At 46.7% G+C, this 22626-nt stretch overlaps 1 protein-coding gene across 11 annotated transcripts in view; it reads left to right on the top strand.

Annotated features, from left to right (window-relative positions):
• The window catches only part of ADGRB1 (adhesion G protein-coupled receptor B1), a 378079-nt gene that overhangs the window by 186666 nt on the left and 168787 nt on the right, over window positions 1-22626 (top strand). For 10 of the 11 annotated variants that reach the window (XM_075124906.1, XM_048841798.2, XM_048841797.2 and 7 more), the window contains 4 exons: window positions 9994-10158; window positions 11886-12050; window positions 16593-16757; window positions 20728-20892. In XM_075124906.1, the coding sequence (XP_074981007.1) occupies window positions 9994-10158; window positions 11886-12050; window positions 16593-16757; window positions 20728-20892 (660 nt within the window). The remainder of the gene's footprint in view (window positions 1-9993; window positions 10159-11885; window positions 12051-16592; window positions 16758-20727; window positions 20893-22626) is intronic. The other variant, XM_075124905.1, reaches the window with a different exon arrangement.

Below are 22626 nucleotides of genomic sequence, written 5' to 3'. Positions count from 1 at the left end.
AAGCCATAAATCCAGTGTCTTTATTAAGACCAGGATTTTTAGGATCTTTAGCAAAATTCTGAATTTAAGCTCCCAGGCTCGTCTTTTGAAAGGTTTCCTTAGAGGACCAGGCGTGATAGGTCGGCTATAGAGTGATCACTTCGTGAGAGGTGTTCACCCACAGGTGATACGGTGTTCTTCTTGTTTATCATTTCCCTGTGAAAGTTCATTCAAGAGTGTAGTGTCTGGTTTCACCCACATCACTGTTAGGGCATTCTGTGCACTGAACGAGGTACACCACGTGTTGTGATAGGCATGTGTGGGACCCCTGTGTTAAGCATGTGTGGGGAGTGTTGATTGTTGTAGCAGTGGAGATATCACAACATGCGGTGTCCAGTGCATTAAGTGTTCGATCTGGTATTTAGCTGTGACGCTTTCGGTACCTTTCCTAGACCTGAGGAAGAGCTCTGTGAAACTCAGAAGCTCGTCTCTCTCACCAACAGACGGTCCAATAAAAGATATTACCTCACCCACCTTTCCTCTCCAAACCCTTAGCTAAGGCAGCAGGAATATCACATCACTCCTTTCTGCAATGCAGCTGGATCTCACACCTGGCCTGGATGGCAGATCTGTTGCTAAACGCCAGGTGAAATGAGCCTCTCTTGGCAGTGTACAGCAGAGTGAAAGGCAAGGGGAGACAGGGAAGCAATGCACGCAGAAGAGTGATAGATGGGGAGGGAAGTCAATAGCAGTGCTTGGCAAAATGAGTATGCAGATAAATATATCCCCGTTAACATGGGTTGGGGAACTGTGCTAGCAAGAAGAGGGCCAGATCCTCCACTGGTGTAAACCCACATAGCTGTGGAAAGTTCAGTGGCGCTTCGCTGATGCCGCTGAGGATCTGGCCACGCCGCTGGACCAAATTCCAAAGAGCAAGGACCAAACGCCAGCAGGTACCTGGCACTGTTCCTCCCGACGTGGCCCGCATGCTGCTTCTGAGCGGCCTTTGCCAAAGGCCGGGTGGATTAATGAGGAAGAGGCGACGAGTGGGAGGATGTCAGATCGGCAGGAGTCACTCAAATATCGGGTAGGATCGTAGGGAAGGAATAAGAGCAATCTGCTGCTTGGGTTCTGCAGAAGGCCGGAGGGTGAGGGAGACGCTGCAGGCACTAAACAGGAGCCTGCAGCCGGTTTAATTTCCCTTCAAGGCCCATAACAGTTTCTCTCAAAGCCAACAAGTCACTGGATAGTAGCATGAATCAACAGTGGAGTGGTGCCCAGTTCGTTCCCTCCGCCTGCTGCATCTGCTGTGCCCTCAACACCTGCAGAGGTGGCCTCGTACTGTCGGGAAGTTGCTGCAGATGGTCCCTAGAGGCAGCAAGTGCAAATGCCCCACTGGGCCTTTTCCATCCCCGTGTGCACATTGTCCTAGAAGCTCCCCTTGGGCCAGTTTCTAATCTCAATTACATCTGTGTAAATCCAGACTAACTCTGTTCAAGTCAATGGACTTACTCTGGATTTACACCATCACCTCCGGGGAGCTACTCTGGATTTACACAGGTGTAAGTGAAGACAGAATTGATCGCCTGGGTTAAATTTGTCCCTGGTGTCAGTGGATTTATTTATAGCCGGGATAAATTTGGCTCTTAGTGCCTGGTTCCGATCTGACATCTGCAGCTGTGATTGCATGGCCTTTCCTGGCATTCCTCCTGATTTGCACCTCTGTAAGTGAGATGCGAGTCAGGCCCTTTGTCATTAATACCACCCTACCCTGCTGAGTGGAGAAAGGCTCATTGCAACAAGGGGGTCTGCCATCACAGACAGCCACTGAGAGCTAGTTCCCCTTCCAGAACTTGGGGTAAGGGTGGGGGGAGTTCCTCCTAGTCTGAGCATGAACACTGACTTGGTTCTAGTAATAGATAACCCACCATTAGTAAGAAAGGAGTCACTCATCGTGTGGTTTGTAGCTATGGAGATGGGAAACACGTGGTCCCAGCTGGTCATCTTGTTTGTCCTCCTCGGCCAGTACAAGATTGTTCCCCGATGCTCTGCCCCAGTACCATTTCAGGTGACTCAAATGGTGAGCCATTCCTATTAGATGTGATGGTTATGGTTCCTTATATTGCACTGAACCCAGATATTGTGGCAAGTGCTCACTGTTTGCAAAACTAAACCTGGACTACTAAATCCATGGAGGCAAAGTCCAAGGGGATTTGGTATTTGAAGAGTGAAGGAAATGGCTGTTTGAAATGGATCTCAGTTCTCCAGGTTGCATTTGGAAAGCTACCTCTCTAACAAGGAGAGAGATTGGTGGAGGGACTAGAGTTTCCAAGCGTTCAATTTTCTTTTTGTGAAACTAAATTAAAAAAAAAATCATTTGAAATCAATCAAAACATTTTGTTGCAATACATTTGAAACAGTTGGTTTTGATTTCAACCATTTTTATTTAAATTTTAAAAAGTTAATTTCAAAATGAAAAGCTGTTTTGAATCAAAAATCCAAAAATTTGTAAATTATTTTTGCCATTTTTTTAAAAGAGAATGTTGTTGAAATATTTCAGTTTAGACGAAACAGCCTTTTCTGGTGGAAAGCAATTCTGATGAACCGTTTTCGACCAGCCCTACCTACGGGGAATATAACCAGAGTCCAGCTAAGTAGGAGATTCAGTCAGCAGGGCTCGTGCAGTCACAGCACAGCATGGGATCTCTCAGGTTTTAGCAAGCCAGAGCCGTCTCAGCAACAGCCCTTGTTAATCTGACACAAGAGCTAAAGCTTTTCCACCAGGCGCTGGGGAGAGGTGAGCAGGCAGCCTTCACTCCCAACTTCACCTGCTGTGGCTTTCCATTTGATTAGCCTGTTAAGATGCATAACAAGCATCTGCTGGGCTCGCCAGCAACCAGAGGGCAGCACCCCTGTGACACGGTGAAATGGGAGAGAATTATTGTTCCCTGTAGACAGGAGCCCAGCACTCCCCTGGCTTTGCCACTCACTAGGCTCACTGCACCTTCCCTGTAACATGTGCTCTCGGATGTACCAGACACACTGGGTTCTTGCCTTCATTTATCACCCAGGATGGTTTATATATATATATATATATTTTTAAATGAGGAACTCTGCAGTTGTCATGGAAAAATCCGAGCTCCAAACACCCTTTAACTTTGCATCAATTCAGATCTGGAGCTGAACTGTGGGGCCTGCTGGGAATATGCTGAAAGCAGCAAACCTGCAGGAGCAGGTGGGACAAGGTCACCTCTGTAATGTCTGTGGGACACGTGGGGACCTGGCTCTTTCTGATCTTGCAGTGCAAGGAGGGTAAAAGTCAGGACGTGAGCCACTTTAACTGATGAGACACAGAGCGTGAGCCTGGTCGCTCTGCTAGTTGGAACGTGGTGTGAAGTTAAGGAAGCAAACCCTTGACAGCAGCCTTCCTCCACTGTCAAACTCGTGAGGTGGGCTGCTAATTTCTCCTCTTCCTTGGAGCACTGTAGCCAGCTGCCAGTGTGGTGACACTGGCAGTCTCTTGATCTGCACCTCTGCTAACTCCCTCCTCGGCTAAGCGTGTGCAGCTGTGAATGAAAAAGGAAGAGAGAAAGCAATTCCCCATAACCATCTGGGAAAGGGGCTGTCAGCAGTCTGCTGAGTGCACAGGCATTTCCAGGGCCCTGCCCATCTACAATGAAGATCGGAGATTATTCATTTGCAGCTTTTGCTTATTCCGCAAAACAAGGAGCTAGTCTGACAAAGCTACTTCCAGTCTGTAGGAAATTAATTAAGCTTCCTGGGCACATGTGTGCACTCACATATTGATTGTTTTTTTTTTTTTTTAAATTTGTTTGCCAAGACAAATTCGCATCACAATCAGCACCCGCAGCTAAGGCCACAGCTCAGCAGCTGTGACTGTTTCTCATTGTTAGACCCAGCAAAGTGATGTCCTAGACTCCAGCTTATTCTGCCGCTGCAGGATACACATAACTCCCAGTGAAGTCAATGAGAGTCACTCCTATCCCATGGGCAGAGAACAGGACCAGGAGATGGAGTCAGCAGGGTTTCCCACTTTTCTCTCCCTCCCACCTTTTTCCTTTCCCTTTGTCAGTCTCCTATAAAGTTGGGCTGGATGAAACAGAGGAGAGTATACGATGGGGAACAGTATATTGTGCCCAGCTACCATACTGATGGGCACCCTGGAAGTAAATGGATGGATGGTAGGGCCCTACACTGGCATAGATGAAGGGATGATGGATGAGCTAGCCAGGGCCTGATTTAGGGGTAGGTGACTCAGGCGACCACCTGGGGTGCCAGGGTTGGGGGGTGCTGGGCTCGGGGTGCTGTTTTTGTTGTTAGTGACAAAAGGGAAAATAGGATATTTGAAGTAAAATGTTGCAGGTATCCCGTATGCGGCTTCATTTTTCATTAACCTTCTAGAATGTTCTGGACCTTTGTAGAATCCTGTGGAACCTTCCAGACTTTCTGAGAACGACATTTTCCTCAAGTCTTGTAGAATGTTGTCAGTCACGCTCTCGTGGGTATATAAGGGTATATCACCAGTCAGTCTCAAATGTCAGGGATAAGTCATGCATGCAGATTGTGCATCAAAGTCATGAAATGGGCTACAAATGCAATAAAAATAAGGTATTCAAAAGTGTAACAAATGCAGGGGGCGGGGGAGAAGGGTGCCGAAGACACTCTTCGCCTGGGGCACCATTTGGTCTAGGGCCGGTCCTGGAGCGAACCTAACACCAGAGGTCTCCCTCCATCGCTCATTACTAGGATTGCTCAGCATCAGCAATCACTGAGCCCCGTTTATCCCCTGAGTGTTGCGCTCGCCTGGACAGATATCCCCCTCTACCCGCAGGCATCACCACTTTTTGAATCTCTTGACCGTGGTGAAAGCGGCTGTGACACATCCTTCCACGTACCACGAGCTGCTGCCGCTATAGGGCCTTCTGTCAGGATCCCTGGTCATAGGCCAGCAGATCTAGTGGTTGGAGCAGGAATCAGGGTCAGAATACCAGGACCAAGGGTCAGAACCGGAGTCAGAGAACACAGGAGCAGGGCTGGTTCAGAGGCCATGGTGAGGCTATGGCAGGACTGGAGCAAGGGCAGGTGCGGGGCAGGGTTGAGGCTGGGTGCAGGGCTTGGAACGAGACAGGCACAAGGAGGTGGAGAATCCGCAAGCAGGTGCATGGAGCAGCCAGTCAGCTGCTCCTGCTGCCCGGCTTAAGAGCTGGCCTGCAAGCCTCCTCAGCCAGTCAGGCAGGGTGGTCCATGAGGCACAGCTCCGAGGCCTTACACCTGAGGCTTTCCAAGTCCACTCTTCTGCTATAGACCCCGCTGTGCTAAGCATCTTCATAGCTTGTGGGGGTCTGGCTGGCCCCCATTAAACCAGGTGCCCTGGTCTGTCATTGTGTGATAGCCTGAAGCTTTCTTCCATGCCAGCACCCTCTTCTAAGTACTTGTTACTTATACAGTAGCAGTTGACTTGGTGTTATATAAGGTAGTTGCATTGGGTTGTGTCATCCCCACTGCTTCATGATGCAGCGGGCACAAAAGGAGTAGGAAATCTGCCTGCATGCCCTTTGATTGTCAGAGGGAGGGTAGAGGCATCAACATGGCATTGCCCTCTCACCTGAGCTTGTGGAAGCTCCAACATGAAGAAACACAGCTTCCGTATCTTAGTGCATCTCCTTGGAGCAGCATGCCCTTGCCTTTTTCACAAGGGAGAAGCAATGAGACATGTAATGCAGTTATATTATTCAGCCCTAGGTAGCTCTGTGTGCTGCATAGAGTTCCAGGCAGGCTGTCTTCACAGGTAAAAAAATGAAACAAAGCTGGAACTCAAGTTGTGTGTAAGTCTGCTTACTTGTGACTGTGCTTGTAGCTGTTTCTTTAGGGTTAGGGGCCTAGGGTCCCAGTTAGGGGCTCCCCTCTAAGAAGGTCTGTGATTAACTATATTTTAACGGAAGGGGAACACAGGACCCTGTGTACTTACCATGGATCATACTATGCTAAGATGCCACTGTCACGTCATGCTTACCATGGATTAAACTAGTTAGCAGTGACTGGTGAAGTAAAACCATTCTATACAAGGGGTGCCTGGCAGAGGGACCTCTTGTTCTAAAAACAGTAGCAGAGTGTGTCTCTACTAACCTGACTCCCACCACCCACAGGCGAAGTGTATAAATCCCAATTAGGGGACAGGCTTCTTTGGAAGCCTGAGCGAAAGGCTGCATTTAAAGGGCCCACAGCTGGAGCTGAAGACAAACAGGTATGTTGGACTTTTGTTACCCTGGAAAGGGTTAATTTTTGACTGTGACACCCAGCTGGAGGGTTAAGCACTGAAGACCTGTCAGCAGGAGGAGCTCAGGAGGTGAGTGCTCCCTCATTACAAGCCCCGAGCAGGAATTCAGGCTGCGTCAGCTGGAATTCTACCCAGGGTTTCCATCTGCAAGGTGGCCCCTCAACACCTGGTCCAGTGATCAGGGCAGAATCTTGTCCTTAAATAAGTGGCATTTAACTGACACTAATTAGGGACATGGAATGCAGCGATTAGTAAATATGAACATATTTAAACTATCGGGGCCAGATCTGCAAATGGTGTAAATTAGAGTCGCTCCACTGAAATCAATGGAGCTACACTGATTTACACCAGGTGAAGATCTGACCTGAAAAGCACAAAATATTCTACGGGCAAGATTTCTGTGATTGGCACCCTCAGGATGTGGATAAAGATTTCCTGTGGCCTCATGCCCAGGGGTTCTGAGCAGCTCTGTGGAGCAGGTCCAGAGTGAGTGGAAACCTGTTTTTCAGGGCTTGAGGCTTGGACAGGCAAATTTCCCCAGCCAGCAGAGATAAAACTTTTAAAAAACCCACTCTTTTGAATTAGAAAGTGCGGTCAGGGGAAATGCAAGAGCTGTGATGATAATTGCAAAAGGTCCCACCAGATTCCCTTTCCCATCTAGTCATGGCTCTCCATACTGTGAAAGGGAAAATGCTCAGAATAAGAAAGGGGGAAGAGAGGGAGGAGGTGAAACTTGGGCCACAGAGGACATTAATACCTCTAATAGTGCCATGACGTACAGAAGGCAGCATCCTACCTCTCATTTCAATGTGGCACTTTCAAATGTGCATCCGAGACAGCCACCGGGATATGATTAGATTGCAGAGTGGACTATTAAATTTCCCATTCTCTATGCACCGTACAATTGACAGAGGGAACACATAAGTCACACTGCGGGCTTTTCCCCCGCCTCTCTCTTTGGAAATGGCTTTCCAGCCTAGACAGATAGTGTTTAAAGAGCCAGTTAAGAGGGATGGTCTGCCTCTTGGTAACAGCATAGATGATGTACAAAAAGCATGAGCTAGGTTTGAGGCAGAAGAAGATAAGCCCCATCACCGTCTACAGTTGAGGGGCCAGCTTTGCTGTGATTCCCCACCAAGAGCAGCTGGCCCACACCCAACTTTCCCAGCCCTGCCAAGAAGGTCATTGTCTTTACACTCTTGGCTTGGTTGTCTGCTAAAAGACTGGTGCGGCAGAGCTGGGAATTGCTGGTGCAGGGTTAAAAAAAAATCCCTGGTGGTTTTCTGAGCAGTGCAAATCATTAAGTGCCCAATTAACACTGTGTTAGGGTATGTCTGCACGGCGAGTGAAAGGTGTGATCATGTCCTGGGGTAAGCACACCTATGCTAGTTTAAATCTAGTGAGCACAGGTGATAATAGCAGTGTAGGTGGGCTGGCGTGGCTTCTGCGTGGGCTAACAGCCAGAGTACAGGCCCTCCAGGGACCCTGGGTTGGTCCTCTGAAACTTGGGCCACCACATCTATATGGCTATCGTTAGCCATGCTAGCTAGATTAAAGCTAGCTTGGGTATGACTACCCCTTGCTACAGTTACACCTTCCCTTGCAGTGTAGATGTACCTGGAGAGGTAGGTCTGAAGGGAAGCCTGGGAGCAGCAGTCCAAGAGCTGGAGCAGAGCTTTCCCTGGATATTATACCGGCTGTTGGGCGTCTTCTAGGAGGCAAGGGTGCTGCTAAAGTGGTGGTGATGGAGAAGGCTGCTCATGAGGAGTGGGACTTGCCGCTAGGGAACTTTAAGTCCAGTAACGCTGTATCTGTCTGACAGGGCTGTCAGAATGCCGTCAGTTATCAAAGACCTGGCCCAGTTGTCATGACAATCCCATCCTCTTGTACCGATCTCCCAGAGGGTCCTCTACTTCAAAATCGGATGCTGCAGAGAGATGCTCTGCTGCTGTCCCAAGGTCTCTAGACAAGGACTGATTACTCGAGAAGCAGTGACTGAGAATAGCCATTGTCAGAGTTGGTCGAACAGCCACTGGTTGGATGGGTTAATCTCCAGATGCAAATCAACAGAACAAAGTGGTATTGGTCATTTTTGGCTTAATGAACATGGTCAGTTGCATCTAGTATTCTTCTTCTCCCTCCGTCCCCCCCTTCCCCCCCGTTCACACTGAGCAGGGGAGACAGGACTGCAAGCACAAAAGCTCTCCTTTTTTTTGTTATCTAACCTTGGGGGGGGGGGGGAGCATCTGTGCCGTGAATGGGCAGCCCAAGGTGTTTCTTTTACAGCACAGATGGACCTGAATTTGTAGAAGGTAAAGATTTGTCCTAATCTCTCTCTCCTCTTTAATTCTGCCATGCAATATCAGCCAGAGCAGGAGTCAGTGAGACGTCAAGCAAAGGAAATCAAGACAAGCCCATCCCGCTTTGTGGTTAAGGTTCTCTGTAAAACCTCCACAAGTCCTCATCCACTGGTAGCTCTTAAATCCAGAGCTACCAATGGCCTTCACTTCATCCTTACAGTGGGACATCATTAAACATCAACGGTCCGAATAACTTCAATCCTCAAAAGCAGATGAAATATAAGCCAACACCTGCACTGAATCAGAGAGATCTATAGTTCCTAGGATACCACTGGACAAATATACAGATACCAACTCTGATTGGTCCGATACGGTTTGCCACAATCCCTTGAAATCCCATGGCCCAGCTACCCTGCTAGTGGTTTGTACACAAAGCTCTCCCTGAGCAGTCAGTGGCTATCATAGTCTGGTGAGTTAGCACTCAGAGCTTTTAGCTCTGAAAGGGAGATGCCACAAGGGGCTTCTGCTAACTATCTCGTGTTGCACTGGTAGGTGGTTGGTGGTCTTCTAACCCTACATTACGGAACTGCGAAGAGGGGCATGTTGGTCATTCCTCATCTCCTCTCTTGGGTCAAAGGGTGCTGGGAACTCTGCTCATTCTCTCACGAATGTCCAGCTCTATGGATTGTCTCTGCGTGTTATAGATCCTGTATGGTACATTACAGGTGCACCAGATGTCATTTTCAACACTCTATCTGAAATAAATGAGGTTTCGCTAAATGATTATTGTTTGGCTTCTATCTGCGGGGCTAGGTTCTCGTGTGTGTTGGAGGGTATCGAAGCCATGGGATGCCCTCTTCCCTCCCTGCCCATGTCACCTGCTCACACTGAGAGATCGTCAGGTAGCCAGCATCCCGTCCTGCGCAGTGACCTAGTTAAAATGCAGGTGACGGGGGTCATTCATTTTCATTAGTGTTGTGTGAGTGATGGAGGGAATATGCAGGCCTGTCTCTTCCTCTCTACTGCACTCCCATCTCGTATCCCGTGGGATGCTGCTTCCTGTCTTCCTGACGCCCTTCCCGTGCGGTAGGTATTGAAAGGCGATGCAGGCATTTGGGCCGCCATCTTGGTCTGTTAGGTCTTTGCTGCAAAGGGGCAGTTTGAGCTTTGGATGGCAGGCAGGGATTATAAGGGCAACTCCACTCAGTGTCCTCACCGGGCTCATTCTCTGCTCCCCTCTGCAGGCTGGCAGAGGCCAGTGAGAAAGGGGAAAGCCTGGGTGGGTTTTCCCTTGTTTTCCAAAGCATGCTGTCACCCCCACCGGATCCCCGTCTCCGGCCTCCCTCGCTATAACCGTCGGGGTTGCCGCACCAGGTTCTGACGCCGTGGCCTCCCCTTCTGCTCTGAACCCGACAGGTGACCCTGCGGCAGAGGAGTGGTCCCCGTGGAGCGTGTGTTCGACCACCTGCGGGGAGGGCTGGCAGACCAGAACCAGGTTCTGCGTGTCGTCTTCCTACAGTACTCAGTGCAGCGGGCCTCTCCGGGAGCAGAGACCGTGTAACAACTCCGCCGTCTGCCCAGGTGCGCTACCAACTCCGCGGGCACAAACTGCGGGAAAGGAGGAGGCGCGCGGGATCTGGGGTCCCGACACTGCGCTTACGAAATGTTCCCCGCATTACCAGGAACTGCTCTGCTGTCCAAATCAGAATGGCAATGAGCATTCCCAAGCTCAGGATCCAAGACCCTGAGTTTGCAGCCTTATGCAATCTCTGTCTCCCAAGCAGCCATGCTGCTCTCATGTAGCCAAGTCAGGTTTCAGAAACCAATTTGTAATGGAGAAACTGCCGGTCTCCTGTGCTCACCCACTCTGCCTGCTCCCACATCCCCTACTTCCCAACATTGCCTTCTACTCATATCATAGAATCATAGAATATCAGGGTTGGAAGAAACCTCACGAGGTCATAGCTCTATAATATAATAGATTATATTATAATCTAGGCCTAGATTATAATAGCTCTATAATATAATAGATTATATTGCTCTACAACTGAGCAGTACTGGGAAGCCTAAAATTGCTATCCTGATTTATAACCCAAATGGCTGCTAGGACAAACTTTCAAATTCCTGAAAAAAAAGGAGGACTTGTGGCACCTTAGAGACTAACAAATTTATTTGAGCACAAGCTTTCGTGAGCTACAGCTCACTTCATTGGATGCAAATTCCTGGATGCTGTCCAAACTGAACTGCTGTACAGACCTGTGTGGAGGATGAAAAGTCTGTTACGTAAAGGTTTTCGAGATTTTGAAATCTGTCGTTGTTCCTATTTGGAATGGAACCCAAAAATTGTCCATGAAAGAAAATTCTGAAAAAAAATAATGAGTTTTGGATGTGTGAAAACATTTGGGTTTGATTTTACTTTTTAAAATTTTATATTATATTATATTATATTATATTATATTATATTATATATTTTTTTCAAAACCAGAAAGTCATTCCAAAGTGAAAAAATTGAAAGGTTTCATTCAGAAAATGGAAATGGGATGTTTGAACAGTTTCCGAATTTGTTTTTTGTTCTGAAGCAAAATTGATCTGATTTTGCAAAGTGTTTTGGCTTCCATTGAGCCACATTTTCCAATGGAAAATGGTTTTGTCAAAGTGTTTCTGATCAGCTCCATGCTGCACCGTGTGGTGTCTAATTCTAGCAGTTACCAGGGGTAACTCGTCAGTGCTTGTACAGCCGTACACCGGAGTTTTGCAAGCCCATCTCGATATTCCAAGTCTCTTTAGCACTGCCTGTGACGGGGTCACCACTGAATGATGCATTAGCACTTAGAGTATGCCTTCTGACATTGCTACAACTTTCTAAAAGGCTGTTGCCTTGTGGAGGTTTAGAAATAAAAGAGGAAGCATTGGGTAAAGTCGCATTAGCAGAGGTGTTGCATTTAGTGCCTTTGACATTGGAGCTGTCCAGACATCACCAGGGTTTTCTCTTTCTGAAAGTGTATTTCTGCTGCTCAAAAAGGCCTTTTTCCTCCAGCACAAAAATGTGAAGGGGTGGGGATGGTCAGTGAAAAGCGCGTCAGGATTTTTCACGTTTGTGAAACTAGTGAAGAGCCATTGGTGGCAATTCATGAAATGTTCCACGCGGTTCTCCTCTGCACGTTCCTGGCAGATTTGTTTTGGTCCTTCCCACACTGGTTTCTAATGGGTTTCTTACTAGGGGCAAGATACCATGTTCCATGTAATGATTCTTTAGCTAACTAAGACTCCCCGGGAAGGGTTGTTTATTCCCTCTGCTTTGATTTCAGTGCACGGCACTTGGGACGAGTGGTCTCCGTGGAGTCTGTGCTCCTCAACGTGTGGGCGGGGTTACAGGGATCGAACCCGCACCTGCAAACCCCCTCAGTTTGGTGGAAACCCCTGCGAGGGACCTGAAAAACAAACTAAGTTCTGCAACATTGCACTTTGCCCAGGTAAGGCGGTAAAAAACAGAGCATTCCCTCCAGAGGCTCTCAGCCCCATTCCTGGTGGACAGCTCTCTACATCACCCAAAACCACCAAAAAGGTTGGCAGTAACTGGCTCCATAGTTGGTCCTATCAGCAGAGAGGGCATGCAGATTGTAGTGGCTTGAAGTGGCTTCTCTAGGGCAGATATGAAGGATAGTGGAGGGCAGTGGAGAGAACGCTTGTACTGCTGCTGCTTCTCCTCACAGCTAGAGGACTTTGGTCTCCAGAGATGTCCATCTGGAAACGTGTCCAGTACCAACTGCAATCTTAGGGTCAGAACTCCCATTCCCAGTAAGTAACCTGGGGCAAACAACATGAAGTAGAACAGGGTTGGTTCTAGTGTCTTACTGCTGAGATTCTGTTATCCTCTCATACACTATTCCACATGGTAAGTTGGGAGCTACTTTGCCAGGTTAGTATTTGAGCTGTGAGGAACTTAGCAGCTTTACAGTGGCTCATGTGAATGCTCCCCATCACCTTCCAGATGTTACTTCTCAAAGATTTGCACTCTACTGAGTTTTGCTTTGAGTTTAAAGTTGGAATGAACCCAGAACCTCCAAGCGAATCTCAGAGAAGTGGCTGATTTATTTATTTTTTTGGTCATATAAAAAATACTTGTACTTGGCACAGCTTCCATTCTCAAAACCATAAATCAGCCCTGCGCGTGTCCCAAAACGTAGCCCATGTTAGGGGGCTTATTCCTTCACCCACTTACCTCCCTGGTCCTTCTCACATGAACAGAGAGCAACAATACCCGAAGTCCAAAGGTGCAAACAATTCGATGTTTATTGGGGTGGACTTCCAGCAAGCATGATTCCAGTTTCCTTCCTTAGTATCCTCCTTCCCAGCTCTGACACCACAGAGCCTTACACCTGTGTCCCTGTTCCCATTCCTGCCCTTAGCCAAACATGATTCCAATTTCCTTACTCCCATTCCCTGTTCCCATTTCCCCCTTTAGCAAAACATGATTCCAATTTCCCCACCCCCATTCCCTGTTCCCATCTCCCCCACCCACACACCCACCCCTTCACTTCCTGATTGACTGCAGACTATATCGTAAAACTTGAGTTCTGCTTAGCTATACCTTAACCAATCATTTTCCTGAAATTTAACTAACCAATCCTAACATATTGTAACAAACAGGAACAATCACAGAACCAGACAGAGATTATACAGACAAACAATAGCAAAGTGGGAATTATAATGACAAGACAATACAGAAGTGAGGATTTCACATCCCAGCTATTGATAAGTGAGTTCTTGCCAGACAGGATGCTATCAAACTAAGTTTCCTTTTACATCTTTGAGGCACTTCCCTTCTCTGGAGGCGATAGGCACTATCAGGACAGGATTGTATCCTAACAACCCAATAGCACCTTCTTTCAATGTGACTAGGTTGGAATGTGAGGAGGTGACCGGTCGCTTCCCAGCTTATGGCTGCCTCTGCTGCTTAGCCAAAGGCCTTAGCCTAAGAACAGGGCCTCAGACTGTCACAGTAAGAGAAGGCCCTTACACCAGCAGACAGTGATTTTGATTCTTTTATATCTCTATAACTAGCCAAGTGATAAGAATACACCTAAATTCTTAAAATATAGGCCTTTGCAGACAGGCCTGAATATCTATATCCTAACAGCCCATGTTAGCTTAGAGGTTTGCAAGTCCTGAGGAAGCTTCTGAGTAACACAGTCCAAATGTTGGATCTGTAACCAACCCTCCCAAAATAGGGCTGGTTGAAATTTTTCAAATTTTGACAAAAATCGTCTTCAAAATATAGTATTTCCATATGGGGGGAGGGAAGTGTATGTGTGTGGGTGAGAATTTTGTGAAATTTCTCCCCACATTTGCTGTCACATTTTGCTACCCAGTTCCCAAATTAGGTAACTATCCTTGGATTTCTGGCTTTGTTCCTAAAGTCTCTGCTTGGAATTAGAACTTCGCAGAGACCAAGTTGGCTCTCCCATAAAGAGACAAATTGAGGAGGTCAGAGCTGGCAATGCTAGGGGAATAAAGCATATCCCTAGTTAACATTGATACATAATTAATGGCTCTGACAAAAATAAATACATATACTGTTGCAAATAAAATAGCAATGCAAATAAAGGCAGCCCAATTGAAACCTTTCAGCTTTAATTAATCCACAAAGGTAATCATTGGCTCTTCTGTGCCAAACGAGGGCTGCATTGGAGGACTCATTGAAACACAACAATGGGAGCTATTCAGTGCTTTATACACTTGACAGTCATATCAGTTATTACTGCCCTACTCCGAGGATTCATCACTGCACATGGTTACAATGCTCTGCTAATGGCACAATGACACTTTATTCTGTGGGGTCGGTGGCACAGAGTGACCCCTGCGCCACTTTGGAAGGAGAGGAGAGGACAAGCAAATTATCTACATAGACTCTAGAAGATGAACTTCTAATGAGATACACTGTTATTTGCTTTTCATAAGCTCTGGCTGTTTGCGGTCTCGGCTGCCAGCTACCGAGCACCCTCAGCTCCCAGTGATGTCAATGGGAATGAAGGGTTCTCAGCACCTTACAGGATTGGGGCCCTTTATGATTGGAGCTATGAGTAGGGATGTAACCTGGAACCACAGCCAGCTTTGCTGGCTTAATTTCCTAAACTACTGAAAATACAATACATGAATAATCCAAACACATGACCATCCCGTCTCTGTATAATATGACCTTATCCCTCTCCCCCGATTTCATTGGTAGGTGCCAAAGGCAGATCCCTATAGACATGTTCCCATTTTATCTCCCTTACACCAAAAACGCTACATTCCTCTGTGACAAGAACAGCCCCTAGCCTTGCAGTGTGCCGTGGTACTATAGCAAAGGGGGCTATTGTGGTAATTGCTGCAATATATTTCTTATTTGGACTGTAAGAGACATGGGACCAGATCCTCAGCTGGTGTGAATCATAGCTCCGTTGAGTTAGGAACAGCTCCACAATTATTATGATTGTTATTCGGCCAGTTCCTGGGAGGAATTGCCTCATTGACTCCAGTGGGGTTTGCAGATGGTGAGCATCTCTTAGTATTCACTCCTTGGTATTAATATGCATTTATGTAATGCCATGAACATAGGTGTGTCAAAGCCTTTATTCTGGAGTGGCTAAAGCTGGGCCTCTAAATCCATAAATAGGTACTGAACTAAGTTGCCTGATGCTCTGATCTGCTGAGCCCTGCAACTCCCATCGACTTTAAAATTGTACATTTTGGGTATGATACGTTTTCTTTCATGTGCACAAACAAAAAGCAATGAGACCCTGAGACTAATTTGGTGCCTTTTGAGAGCTTGTAAATTACAAAAGGAACCAGATGTCAAATAGTTTTTAAAAAATCAATTTGCGCCTGGGACTGATGAGCCAGAGAGAAAGAGTTTTAATTCGTTAGAGAGCTGAAATCTCCAAGAAATGGGGTTCAGAAGAGAATAAGAACCTTAATAATAGGGATACCACTGAGCCTTGCTTGTTCTCAGCCAGAGAGATAACAACCGCCATTGCTAATGAGGTAAAGCAGGAATGGTAGAAAAGTTAGATGAAATATCTGTTGATTGGGGCTAATTAGAGTAGGACTGCCAGTCTGGGGAATGCTTTAAAATACATCATGCTAATAAAATCCATTCATGTTTCATTCCTAACCTGTGCTTTTCGTAATTTTCCTTTGCTGTTTTTTGCTTATTAATTATCCAAGATGTTTCCGTTCAGAGACACGCGAAGCCTGTCAATGCTAATTCAGCAACAAGAGAAGGGCATTGATACATATATACAAACATACTCATGGATCTTTATTAATTTCCACTCATGCTAGAGGGTATGTCCTGATACACGGAGTGAATTCCATTGAATAATAGTAAGTTCCTGTAAAAAGATTCTCTCTGAAAGACAGATGGAGTTTTAAGGTTCATCCATCCATCTTTCTTTCCTTCCACACATGCTACTTTGAACTAGACCGGGTCAAAATGTTTCAAAGTTTTCCATTTTTCAATTGGAACATGCTGATTTGGCAAAATTGAAATCTTCCACAGGAACATATTGGTTTTGATTAAATGTTTTGATGAAAAATTATTGGAACAATTTATCTCAATTGGGTCAAAATAGCTGGGTATTTTTTACTTTATCATTTTGATTGTTACGTTATATTTATATTATCATTTTTAATATTACTATGAAAGTCAAAAAGTTTGGATTATTATATGCCATGTTATAATATCACATGTCATGTCATGTGATACTGTCATAGTCTATGTTCCTAAGGTTCCAGATGAATTGGTATTGCAACCCTTGGTTGGGCAGAGTTTGAGCTCTCCTTCTCTGGGGTACCTGTCTACATCTCTTTGTCAGTCCATGCAGGATGGCTCTCTCTGCTTTGGAGCACTGTATTGTGTCCAGTGCGACAGGACCTTCGCTTCACTGGCCTGGTCTTGCGGAACAGGCCTCACTCCTGGTGAAAGGGATTTTCACATTCTCTGTCTCTTTTTCTCCCTTTGGGCCACTCAGTGGATGGGAACTGGAATGAGTGGTCGAGCTGGAGTTCCTGCTCTACAACCTGCTCCAACGGTACCCAGCAGCGAACGCGGGAGTGCAACGGACCTTCCTATGGGGGAGCAGAGTGCCAGGGACACTGGGTGGAGACCAGAGATTGCTTCCTAAGGCAATGTCCAGGTCAGTGGCAAATGGGTAACATTTTCAAAAGTATCTAAGTCCCATTTCTCAAATGACTTAGGAACTGAAATCTCATTGAAAGTCAATGGGACCTAGACTCCTAAGTGACTTTAGTGCTTTTGAAAAAATTGCCCCCCTTATCCATTAAATCTCTTCTATGGAATTCTTTCTATGTGTCTATGGTATTTTCACACTCCTCCTATTTTATATTAGTTGTTTCCTTGTCCAATTTATGGTTGAAACTGACATAGTATTCACACGTTTGAACCTTCACCGTGACTAGGCTGTGAGGCTGGTTGGGGAGCAAGATCCATGGCTTCTAGGTCATTGTGACCAGCCCTTCTTAGTTAGGTATAACCACCCTGATTTTATGTCATGGGGGATAGGACCTAGGACAGGCCATTTCAGAAAGGAACATAAACCAGAATGGAAGCACATGTCGGAGAAGCTTGATACCAGTGGGTCTCAGTCATCTGTCTTACCCTGACTCTCTGGAGTCAGCTGTTTTCGGTCTGGGTACGCTTCGCCGCTCTCTGAGGGAATGGGCTTTGGGCAGGCTACTAAGAAGGGCTTGTGGGATAGCAGAGAACATAAGAACATAAGAGCCACCATACTGGGTAAAACCAAAGGTCCATCTAGCCCAGAATCCTGTCTTCTGACAGTGGCCAATGCCAGGTGCCCCAGAGGGAATGAACAGAACAGGTAATCATTGAGTGATCCATCCCAGCTTCTGGCAAAAGAGAATTCAGCTGCCTGGCTTCCATATCACTAAAGGTTCAAAGTCACCCTTTAGATAGGTGGGCTTAACTGAGGGCTTTGCAGGGGTGCTGTTCCTCAGAGAATATCAGAAGGTCCTTGGGGGACTACTTTCTCTAGCAGCAGAACACCACAATCACAAAGCAGAGCTTAGGCAGGGCATTGTCCTTTCCTACACTGAGACCAATAGGCCCTGCTATCTTTTTTTAGTCGCTGAGCTTCTGTTATCATAGTTGTTGTTAGAGTGTCATGGGGACACGACCCAAACTGCAGGTGCAGTTGACATTGGTGTAGAAAGGGCTAGAGGTTGTGGCACAGCATATGCTTTGTGATAATGGGGTTCTTCCACAGTTAAGGAAAGAAGAAAAGTAATCCCTCACCTCCCAGGATCCTGTTAAATTAGGCATCCTAAATGATTTGCTAAAATGTGATTAAAATGAGGATTCAGGACTCCTAGGTCCTAGTTCTCATTCTGTTACTGAGCTGCGGCATGGCCACAGACAACGCACAATTCCCCATCTGTGACATGAAGAGGATATTTCCCTACCTGACAGCCACGTTGGGAGGATTAATTAGCAGTTGTACTGTGCTTTGAAGATGTTAAATGTCATTATTAATAGTAAGAAGTGAACTACGAAGCAGCATGTCCACAGAGCACGCAGAGGCACTCAGAGAAGTTACAATGGAACTAGACAACCTTACAGTCCATTTCTCAGAGCGCTTGCAAATCCCATTTCCAAGGCATGTGAAACAACCATACGCACTGAGAAAAGACAGTTAAACTGCAGGCAAAATCTTTTACATGCGAGGCCCAGAATGTAAAAACAGGTGACTTGTTCCAGGAAGGAATGTGGCCAATTTAAGTTCTTGAGGGTTTATGCTGCACTTACATGGTGAGTAGGCCTTGAGGTAGCTTCTTGCACAAGAGCGAATTTCACTCAAAATGAAACCCAAAGTGGGCAATAACACAACAGCTGGAGGAGGGCTTCTTGGCTGTATCTGTGTGGTTTCTCTGCTTCTCTAAATCTGCTTTGTTGATACCTCCTCACCTCCTAAGCTGAAGAAGGGAATCTTTGTCTGTCTGTTGTGAAATGGTCATTGTACTGCACTGAAGCTGTAGACTTTGGTTATTAAATGGTAATATAAGTGCATGCAGTGTTGGGGTAGCTGTGTTGGCCCCAGGATATGAGAGAGACAAGAGGGATGAGGTAGGATCTTTTATTGGACAAACTTCTGTTGCTGAAAAACAGAAGAGTCAAGGTTTTGAGCTTACCCAGAGGCCTTGTAAGAGCTGATCTCTTTCACCAACAGAAATATCTCCATAAAAGATATTACCTCACCCACCTTGTCTCTCTAATATAAATGGCAGACAGTCCCTGTCCCTGTCTATATGCAGAGCTTCCACAGCCAGACCCCAAAATCTTAGCCCAGGGTGAGATGAGTCAGGAAGCCTGGATGTCTCAGGTAACTGGAAATAGAAACATAAGGACAGCCACACTGGGTCAGACCAATGGTCCATCTACCCCAGTATCCTGTCTTCCGACAGTGGCTGGTGACAGATGCTTCAGAGAGAATGAACAGAACAGAGCAATTTATTGAGTGATCCATCCCATGTCATTCAGTCCCAGCTTCTGGCAGTCAGAGGCTTTAGGGTACCCAGCGCATGGGTTACGTCTCTGACCATCTTGGCTTATAGCCATTGATGGACCTATCCTCCATGAACTTATCTAATTCTTTTTTGAACCCAGTTATACTTTTGACCTTCACAACATCCCCTGGCAAAGAGTTCCACAGTTTGACTGTGCGTTGTGTGAAGAAGTACTTCCTTCTGTTTGTTTTAAACCTGCTGCCTGTTAATGTCATCGGGTGACCCTGATTTCCGTGTTACCTAAAGGAGTAAATAACGCTTCTCTAGTTGCTGTCTCGACACCACTCATGATTTTATCGACCTCTCTCATATCCCCTCTTAGTTGTCTCTTTTCCACGCTGAACAGTCCCAGTCTTTGTAATCTCTCATCATGCAGAAGCTGTTCCAGACCCCAAATCTCTTTTGTTGCCCTTCTCTGTACTTTTTCCAATTCTCATGTATCTTTTTTTTTGTGATGGGTCAACCAGACCTGCCTGCAGGATTTAAGGTGTGGGTGTACCTTGGCTTTATACAGTGGCATTATGATATTTTCTGTCTTATTATCTATCCCTTTCCTAATGGTTCCTAACGTGCTGTTAGCCTTTTTGGCCGCCACTTCACATTGAACAGATGAAAAATGGGATAGGGGATAAGTGAATTAATGCTGCTTTTCGGTAGTTGATTTGAACTGAGCTGATCGCCTGAACCTGGTTCCTACCAGACAAGTGTCTGTAGGGAGACCCCTGAATGTCACCCTTAGTAGCAGTTTCAGGAGAGAATCCAAGGAGTGATTGGGCCTGGAGACTGCACTGTCCTAGGGTCCTTCCAGGCTGGGGCTGAGGTAGGAAGACGAGACATAAGGAGAAGCCTGCACTGGAGCAGAACATTTTGTAGTGTTTACTTTGGGCATAAGCCTACGATTTCAGGGTATGTCTAGATGGGGAGTTAGTGCACAGCAAGCTGGGGTGCAAATTCTTAGTGCACGAATGTGGCACATATTACCTGGCAGTGTGCCCCTGCTACCATGCACGAAAAATTCCTCAAGATGCTTTAACATACTCCTACTTCAAACAGCAATAGGTCAAAGTGCACCAGGGAACTTGAAGTGCGCTGTAGCAGGGTCCGCATAGCCAGTGAATTCGCAGTGTGCTAGAATGCAGGCGATTTACATTCCAGCTTGCGGCATTCTAACTTTCCGTTTCGAAAAGGCCCCACTCTGCAGGGTTCACATTTCTTCCACCACAACTAAAATCATTTAAAAGCAATCCACAGTTCTCAGGTGTGATTATGATCCCCTGCACACTTTACACGGTTGACTGCAAGGAAGCTGCTCCTGAATTCCCTCATGCATGTGAGATCAGAGTTAGGCCATCAATGTGCAGAAGCAATCAAGATATGAACTGTTATATCACTCCTACGCACCCTCTCCTCCTCCTTTTAACTTGTGTTAGAGCCTTTTCAAGGCAGGGAGCCGACACCTAACATCCAGCCGTGTCACTGCAAACTGTATGTCCAATGTTTACCTTGAGGACGAGCTGCCTCATGTTGCTCAGGAACTGTTTTCTTTCCCCTTTTGCTCTCCTGCAGTGGACGGAAAGTGGCAGGTGTGGGGGCCATGGGGGAGCTGTACGACCTCATGCGGGGGCGGGACGCAGAGACGTGACCGTGTGTGCTACGGCCCCTTCTTCGGAGGAGACTCTTGTCAGGGGCCCAAGGAGGAGTATAAGCAGTGTAATGACAAGAAGTGTCCTGGTACGTATCTCACACTCTTCCTGCTTTCTGTTCAGATCGGGAACACAGACAGTGGGGAAGGGCTGCTGCTTGTATGAGTCAGAGTTTAATACCACGAGGGACCTCTGGTCTGGCCTTCTGCATAACACAGGCCTGCTGGTGGGGCTTGGTCCAACACCTATCCAAGCCAATCGTGAGGCTCTCCCTGATTTCAATGGGTGTGCGATTGGGCCTACCGTGAGTGGATGGGCATGCTCAGTGCTTCTTGACTGGCATGTGGTTGGAGACAGGCAGCTGATGATTTATCAAGAGGCAAAGAACTGGTGTGTGAGTACCCAGCGAAAGCACTACCGGAGCATCCCCGATGCTCTGTCATGTTCACACTGCTCCCACTGGGCCACTAGCCGCTGGAGTTACCCACATGCCATTGCACGACCCAGAGCAGGGTTAGACAGCACAGTGCTGGCCGAGCCTATCTGAGTCCTGGCTAGTCTATAGCTCCCGCTGGTGCTATTGCCAGGGGAGAAGAACGTGCTGCAAATTATGGGGCTGAAAAACCTGAGTGAGGTCAAGGTTGGAGAGTTTTGCAGGGCAGACAAAACCTGGGTTTCTAAATGTGAAACACAAGCAGAAGCAGGTAGTTAAAGGGCTTAAAAGCAATGTTTATTTTCCTTTGCAAGCCAGTCTTAGAGCCCCTTCTTGGGAAATCTCTGCTTGAAGTTCTCTCTCCTGTGTTGTACAGGAGGTCAGACTAGAGAGCCAAATTGGTTCCTTTTGATAAGATTCAGAATTTTTAATAGTGAGGGTATTTAATCATCCAAACTGATTACCAAGGGATGTGGTGACTTCTCTCTCACTGGTGTCTCTTGAAAAGACGCACTCTAGCCTAAGCAAAAGCTATTGGGCTGGATGCAGGGGTCACTGTGGAAGTGCGATGGCCTGTGTTATACAGGGGGTCAGACTAGACGATCATAAAGGTCTCTGTGAATCAAAGGGGAAAAGACCCAAACGGTAGCATGAAGGTGTCACCTAACTTCAACTATTGGTCCATCCCCTGGATTCTCTTCTAATTCAGCCAACAGCATTCCCTGACCATAGGGAAATTTTGGGCCTGATCCTCAGCTTCACAGACTTTACCTTTGATTTATGCTGGCTGAGGATCTGGAGCAAACCAAGTCATTTTGTTAATTTTGGTAGGGGCTTGGAGCTGTGCTATCATATACAAAAGGAGGCACATCTCAGTAGTGCGGGTGTTTCACATGAAAGGAGCTTGTTGTAATTATTTTTGGGGGGGGGGCAAGGGGGACTCTGCAAGTCAATGGCTACAAATAAACCTCCTTGATTATTATTCTCAAGGAAAACTCAAATACCAACCTGATTTTGTTTTAACAGAAGGATTGAGCTTAATTGAGTTTGATATTAAAATCTCCCAGTGCAACTCGCTTCCTGGAGTAAAAAGGATTTCCGTTACAAAGCGATATTAAAAATTACAGCAATCAACTGATTCCCTCCTGGCTGGGAATCACTCCTGCGCTTGTAGGCAAGAAAATGCCAGGCAATACCAGGTCTTTCTAAGGAGCATCCCTGATGCACTGCATCACATAGCACTTCCTGGAAAGGGCTGTCACAAGCGGGAGTGACAAGAAAGGGTTGGAAGGTTGGCATTAGGGAGAGAGAGCGAGGGGGTTGGCATGGGGGAGCCATTCTCCTGAGCCCTTCCCCGTCCCCTTCCCCCTTGCTGCTTCAGCTCAATAG

This window comes from Caretta caretta, chromosome 2 (assembly GCF_965140235.1).
Source record: "Caretta caretta isolate rCarCar2 chromosome 2, rCarCar1.hap1, whole genome shotgun sequence".
NCBI classification, from domain to species: Eukaryota; Metazoa; Chordata; order Testudines; family Cheloniidae; genus Caretta; species Caretta caretta.
Note: the sequence above shows the minus strand (reverse complement) of the source record. Positions and strands in the feature narration are given on the sequence as shown.